The 7,485-nt window shown below is 48.0% G+C and overlaps 1 protein-coding gene across 1 annotated transcript; it reads left to right on the top strand.

Moving 5' to 3' along the window:
• Positions 1-465: 465 nt before the first annotated feature.
• On the top strand, positions 466-5,720 carry LOC122552450 (forkhead box protein D2-like). Its single transcript, XM_043695181.2, has 2 exons — positions 466-1,770; positions 5,491-5,720. The coding sequence occupies exon 1, from the start codon at positions 816-818 to the stop codon at positions 1,755-1,757; it is 942 nt and encodes a 313-aa protein (XP_043551116.1). The 5' UTR covers positions 466-815; the 3' UTR covers positions 1,758-1,770; positions 5,491-5,720.
• The last annotated feature ends 1,765 nt before the right edge of the window (positions 5,721-7,485 follow it).

The raw sequence follows: 7,485 nt of genomic DNA, 5'->3' as shown, positions 1-7,485 counted from the left end.
GATGGGCCGAAGGGCCGTTGTCTCTAAAATCGCGACGTGGGGGGAAGTTGGAAACTGAATTGTACAAGTTACCATAGAGAGACAGAGAGAGACAGAGCAGAGAGAGGGGGGAGAGACAGAGACAGAGACAGACAGACAGAGAGAATGAGACAGAGAGAGGGAGAGAGAGACAGAGAGATTGAGAAATAGAGAGGGAGAGAGAGGGAGACAGGGAGAGAGAGAGACAGAGAGAGTGAGACAGAGAGAGGGAGACAGGGAGAGACAGAGAGAGAGGGAGGGAGAGGGAGAGACAGAGAGAGAGAGACAATGAGAGGAGTGGAGAGGGTAGGTGGGGGACGGGATGGCCTTGCCCTTTACATTGGGACACTAATGTTAAACAGCATCTGGTGGAGAGGGGGTAGTCTGAGCTATTAGTAACCGGGGTTTGGGCGGGGAAGAGGGCGGTTTGTGCGTGTCACTTGAGCTCAGATCCCTGGCTCCAGGATTTCTCTGGGATTCACTGCATTCCTCCCTGACGTCAGGGACCATTACAGAAAAGATTCGTGCGTTTAAAGGAGGCGAGGGCTTATGTGTGTGTATGTGTGTTTTTTGTGCAGCTCGGTCTGGATGGTCAAACACTGGCAATCCCCAGGGACCAAGAGAGGAGAAACGACAAAAGGGGGACAAGGAAGCTGGGGAGAAAGCAGACAAAGGAAAGTTTTGAGCTCTTGGCTTGAAGAGAGGGGATTGAGATTGTCTCTGTCTCTGTCTCTGTCTCTCTGTCTCTCTCTGCCTTCATGTAGCCGCCGGGCTCTCTCGTGGCCGAGTAACCTGCGATGACTTTGGGGTCGGAGATGACAGCGAGGCCGCTCGACGTTGAGGAGCCGGACGTGGATGTAGTGGGTGAGGACAGCGAGCCCGCTCCCCGGCTCTGGCCGGAGGGGGAGGTGACTGCCCGGGGGGCGGCCGCGGGGGGGCCCCTTGCCGGCGGCAAGGGGGAGATGCCACCGCCGAAGAACCCGCCGGTGAAGCCTCCCTACTCCTACATCGCCCTGATCACCATGGCCATCCTGCAGAGCCCCAAGCAGAGGCTGACCCTGAGCGAGATCTGCGAGTTCATTAGCACCAGGTTCGCGTACTACAAGGAGAAATTCCCAGCCTGGCAAAACTCGATCCGCCACAACCTGTCCCTCAATGACTGCTTCGTCAAGATGGCCAGGGAGCCGGGCAACCCGGGCAAAGGCAATTACTGGACCCTGGACCCCAACTCCGCTGACATGTTCGACAACGGGAGCTTCCTGAGGAGGAGGAAGCGTTTCAAACGGCAGTGCCACCTCGGCGTGTTGAGGGGTCATGCACATCTCCACCCAGCCCTGAGCTACAGCCCCTACGGTTGTAGCGTCCAGTTCCCCAGCACTGGGTATCCGCCCCTGACCTTCCAGCACCCCCACCACTGCCCCATGCCAACTCCAGGCACCCTCCTGCCCTCCCTGGCCGGCTTTCTCCACCCGGGCAGCGAGCTCGACCCCAAATCCCTCGCCCCCCCGCCCTGTGCCCAGCCCCCAGGTGCCATCAAAGTCGAGTCCACCTCGGCTCTAGCTGCGTTCTGCCTGGACAGCCCGTTGAGCAGCCCTGGCTCACCTACTGTGTACCCCACCCCGGTGATCTCCGCCATTGTCTCTCCCTCCCAGAGTCTGGTCGACGTAAATTGCGCCCAACTACAGACGGGAGCGAAATTCGCCAGTAAACTCCTACAGCTGCACAACTACCGTTACTGATGGTGCCGGGCAGGTGAGGAAGGGGTAGGGGAGGGGTGGTGTCTGAATATGCAATGTACTGCAGAAACCTTACAAATATGCCCTTGAATAACATCCTCCAATTTAGAGTGAAGGGCAGGAAATTGCAACGTGACAGGATTTGGGTTAAACCTGACCTTTTAAGGCTGTTACAACCCTGATATCTGCTCGATGACTGACCCGCGATTAATTCACACTCCTGCATCTCTGAATTCAACATTTTTTTTTTAAAGACCCGGCTGCTCCAGACATCTCTGGAAATTCCCGGATTTGGGAACTTAGGCTAAATTTTATAGAATGCACTTGAGAAAGAAAATGTGCGTGTCTATCAATGTGGAAGCAAAGTGAACCCGTTTGAGTGAACACAGTAATTTGACCTGAAAGAAAGCACGGCGTAAGAATTTTTGTTTTATAAGTTGCAAGGGGGCAATTCTACACATTAATTCCTCGCTTTAGTCCGTGTAAATATTGTCAAACTCCTCGCAAAACACGGTTCTAATAACTGTTCGCGGCCCGAACTAAATCATATCAAAATTCAGATAACAAATGCTTTCTAAGCTGTATTCTCTTGCATTTCTATTGGGTAATAATCAGAACGAAGCGGCTCACTAATAAATCTGATCTTCTCTCCTTCCCCATTTTAACGGCAAAATGAATTTGACATCCAAATTTTGGAATTACAGAATGCCATCTCTTCCACCAAAAAGAAACATTTCCGCTCCCCCAGGGGATGCTTGTGGAATTTGGTTAATTTTACTCCCGAAGATTTATCCCCGTTGCTCGCGAGGGTCGAGTCATCACGGTAACAATTAGGAACACCTTCCAGATAAGGTTAAGGCAATTTCCTGAGTAGTTTGCTCAGGGATGTTGTTAAACCCCTCTGGGGCAGGTGGGAATTGAACCTAAACTTCCCAAATCAGAAGGAGAGACACCGCCAATGTACCACAGATTAGCGAGATTAATTGCTAACCCGATTACGGTTTAGATAGAGATCTTGTTAGTTTGTTTTTATTTTAAATTGGGTGTCACTGGCTGGGCGAGCACATACCGTCCCTCTCTCTGATTTTCCAGAAAGTAGTGAAGAGTCTGGAGTCACGTAGAAACCAGACTCAGTAAAGAATGACAGATTGTCAGTGAACCAGATGGATTTTGAACGAAACCATTAAAGGCAGATTTTCTTAAAACTGAATTTAACTGCCCCTCAACGGAACTGGAACTCACGTCCACAGACTATTAATCGGATTAACAGTACAACTGATATTATCGCTAGTTACCGTCTCCCTAGTAAGTTAAGGGGGGGGGGGAGTAATTGACAACATTTTCAGAGCTGAAAACCACACAACACCAAGTTATAGTCCAACAGGTTATAGTCCAACAAATTAAACCTTATTTAGACTATAATCTGGCGTTGTGTGAATTTTAACTTTGTGCACCCTAGTCCAACACCGGCTTATTTCATAGCTGCAGAGCGGCCGTGCATTATAGGCACCTCAGTCCTCTGTCTATTTCCATCATAGAGTGCACACAGCTCAGAAACAGACCCTTCGGTCCAACTCGTCCATGCTGACCAGATATTCCCAAACTATAAACTAGTCCCACCTGCCTGCGCTTGACCCATATCCCTCCAAATGTTTCCTACTCATGTACTTATCCAAATGTGTTTGAGATCGCCTTTCTTATCCCGTTGGAGGCACTTTGAGACTCAGTTAAATGTGGGCCCGTGTGCGGGGGCAGTCTCACCGTGCTGGAGAGTCAGGGAATGGACTCATTCGAAAAACATTCAGACCCTTGGCTCCTTCAAACGAATGAGGGGCAGGCCGTTCGGCCCCATCGGGTCGGCTTTACCGGCTGATCTGAGTGTGGCCTCAACTCCATTCCCCACCCCGCTCCCCCCATTCTCCTTACTGTCTACAAATACCCAAAGACCGTTCACAGACTCACTCCCAACCCCTCTTCCCAGAAACACACAATCTCCTCATCTCCGCCTTAACTGGCGGATCCTTTAATTGTAAACCATGCCCCCCTATCCCTTTTGGTTCAGGCCTCGCTCTCTCCGGTAAAATGTGTAAATAGTTCCCACCCGAACCTTTCAGATGGTCTGAAACAGAAATCGGAAATTGCTGGAGAAACTCGGCAAGGTCTGGCACTGTGCGTGGAGAGAGAAAGCAGAGTTTTGGGTCCAGTGACCGTCCTTCAGAGCTCTGTTTTCTCTCTCTACAGATGCGGCCATAGCCTGCTGAGTTTCGCCAGCAATTTCCGTTTTAGGAACATTGGAATATAGGAAGATTGAAACAGTATAACAAAGGAACATTACTCAAAAGAGCATTAGAACATTGGAATACATGAAGATAGAAGCATTATAACACATGAACCTTAGAGGAACATTAGAATCGGAATATAGGAAGGGTAGAACATATTAACGCAGGCAGACCATTTAGCATCCGCCCCCCCCCCACAACCCCCGAGTTTGTTTCGCATTGTCTGATCTGTGACCCAAGTCCATACACCTGCAACAAAAATATAAGTTGCTGGAGAAACGCAGCATCTTTGGAGAGGGAAAGCAGAATTAATGTTTCGTGTCCAGTGACCTTTCACCAGAACTTCCCAGCTCTTAAATGATCTGTCAAGTCTCACTGAAGCCGTTCAAACACACCAGCAGGAGTTTCTATCGAATTGCAGGCTGTGTGTCTGTGTGTGTGTGTGTCTGGTAGTGTGTATGTCTGTATCTGTGTGTGTGTCTGTGTGTGTCTGTATGTGTGTGTATGTCTGTGCCCGTGTGTGTGTGTGTGTCTGGTAGTGTGTGTCTGTTGGTGTGTATGTCTGTATCTGTGTGTGTGTCTGTGTGTGTCTGTATGTGTGTGTATGTCTGTGTCCGTTTTGGGGGGGGGGGGGTCTAAAATCGGGAAGAGAAGGGGCGGCTGATATTTCGGGACAAGTTACAAGTTAGATTTCAGGACCACAGAGAGACAATGGGGGCAGGAAACTAAACCAACCCAAGAATGTAATAATATCCAGATTGCGTGGTACTAATGTGAGCTGAAAATAGTTCGATTTTTGTTTTTGTAAAATCATTGTCCCTGTCCAACAGTTTCCAGATTTTGCTTAATTGTCGTTCCCGGCCAACACACACTCACACACACACACACTTCCACACTCACACTCACACACACTTTCACACTCACACTCACACACACTTCCACACTCACATTCATACTCACACACACACACTTCCACACTCACACTCACACACACACACACACTTCCACACAAATATCCTTTCACCGTATAACCCTGGCACGTTACCGTTGGAATATGAGTTGGGATATATCTAGTCAGGTTTAGATATAACACCTATCCGCACAGCACCGCAGGCTAATTCATCTTCCACGGGGACGTTAATCTTCGAAATCTTTTAGCGTTGTCTGTGGTCATAATGCAAAGCGATTTGCCCTGTTAACGAAGCCGCTCCCAGTGTCACACGGGGCAAGATTATCGTTGAAAATCTCAGTTTGGGCCAGTTGGTATTATGTGTGTTCCCGCGCATATGCCGGTTTAAACAGGGGAATGGGGCACTATCAATGAATGCGTAAGGGCTGAGGTGATTGAAAGAATAAGGGGGGTAACATCCTGAGGTTGTTGATCAGCGACCAACGTGAACAGTTGGTAGTGAAATCCCGGACTGCAGTGTTTATGCCGGTGTGCCGTGCTTTTGCAGGTAATTGGGATATTCCCGAAGGCGAGAGCAGGCCCTGAAAATATTCGTTCAAGGAGTTTGGGGGCCAGACTGGACGACAAAACCAAAACATGAATGGTTTGGACTTATATACAGACAGTCAGCAACCTCCCTGTACATGAACCTGTGTAAATATTGTGGCTACAATGACAAATAAAGACATGTTTAATTATTGATCAAGACGCAACCTGATAAATGTTTCTAAATTGACACTGTCCTCTGTAAATTATTTGTGTTTGTGTCTCGGATGTTTTCACATTCTTGGCTTCACGTTTCTAGTTAAATGTATCAATTGTTTTTTTTTTGTTTGTGGGATGCGTTTTTTTTTCAAAGAATGTGATGTGATTTTAAACATTTCATGGTAAAGGAAAACTTTACGGCTTTCTCAAAAAAAAAACACAACCCGAATGTATTGACCACCCCTCTGGTCTCGCTCCCCACTCTTGTCCGCTGGAGTTCGCTCGTGAAACTCAGGAGTCGTGAGACCTTTCGCCTGAGTTACGGCTCTTTCTCTCTGTGTTGTCAGTTTTACACCGAGGCCAGCCGAGAAGCCAGGCTGTCACTTTGTGAGGTGCACCAATGTGGGCACTACGGGGCTCTCAGTTACCCAGTTATAATTTGTTTTGTTTTGCCTGTGCCTGTTCTGGGAAAGCGATTATGAGGGATGCAAATCCAGAGAGACCACCTTGCATTTCAGAAATTCTGTGCACTTTCAGTAATCCTGGCGGACGGGCCATCCTTGTTGCTCTACTGGTCGTCGGCAGGACGATTTATTTTGGATGAAATGCTCGATTTTTTTTTTAAACATGCAACCCTTGTGGTGTTTTAAACAGGGATGGATTGGCAGGGGAGTCAGCCTTTGTTTCGCTGGTTTCCCTGTTTGGGGTATATAACACACGAAATGTGACCGATTGTAAAATCAGGATTTTGTGAATGCGTAAGACGATGGGAGTTTTCTATGTTTTGTCTGGCAGTGAAAAGAAAACCCAATGGAAATCCAGCCACAAACATGTTCCAGGCGTTAGTGATCATCACTCGACCCACACAATTTAACCTCCGGCCCATTTTTATCCCTGGTATTTGCACAGTTGTGTCACGACTGGACACGGAGCTGAAAGGCCACTTTGCAGTAATGCTGCTTAATTCGAAACAATAACATAAATTGCTGAACAAACCCAACATTCCTGGCAGCATCCGTGGACGGGGAGTGGAGAGAATGCGGTGACCCTTTCAGACTGTATTTTTTTTGTGGAGGGGGGGAGGCTTAAACTCCAGCATTCGCAGCTCTCCGCCTTATTAATTAATTGAATGTGCGTGCTACCTCACTGATCCAATTCAAAGAGAACCTCAAATCGAGCGGTGAACCGAGTTGTGCATTTTGTTTTAACGAGGAATGATTCAAGAGAGAGAAAAGACGTGTGTTTCACTTCCCTGTGTTTTTATTTTAAACGGTGCATTTTTTTTCCTCTTTTGTTAATTTCAGCCAACTAATCTGTCTAGCAGTAGAAATGTGGGGTTAGCATAATATTTCAAAACAGCCACATACACAGCAGTGTGTGCTGGTGGGGGGAGATTGCTACACAAACACGCTTACAAAGGGAGACAGATTTATGTGAATTATTAATTTGATGCCGCTTGTATATTTACAAAGTTTCCATCTGATCTGGCAGAAGTGAACTCAGGGTGTGATTATTTCCCTAATAAACTGTCCGGAACTGGCGTATGACATTTGGTTTGAGAGAGAGAGAGAGAGAGAGAGAGTAGTCAGAGGAAGAGGCAATAGTTTGCGTTATATGTGTTTGTGTGTGTTTGTGTGAGTTGAGGGGAATGGATTGGTCTGAGGAAAGGAAGGCTCCCTTTTTGAGTCGAAAGTGGAGAGGGTTCCGAGCGACCCCAAACTCTCGTCCTTCCCCCTCCGCCGTCCCTCCCCCCGACTCCAGCCCATCGGTCAGCTTGAGTCACCTCACGCTGAGAGTG

This window comes from Chiloscyllium plagiosum, unplaced genomic scaffold (assembly GCF_037043375.1).
Source record: "Chiloscyllium plagiosum isolate Xiang-an unplaced genomic scaffold, Cpla_swu_hap1 HiC_scaffold_45, whole genome shotgun sequence".
In the NCBI taxonomy this organism is placed as follows: Eukaryota; Metazoa; Chordata; class Chondrichthyes; order Orectolobiformes; family Hemiscylliidae; genus Chiloscyllium; species Chiloscyllium plagiosum.
The sequence above is the reverse complement of the archived record's forward strand: the minus strand, read 5'-3'. Positions and strand labels throughout refer to the sequence as shown.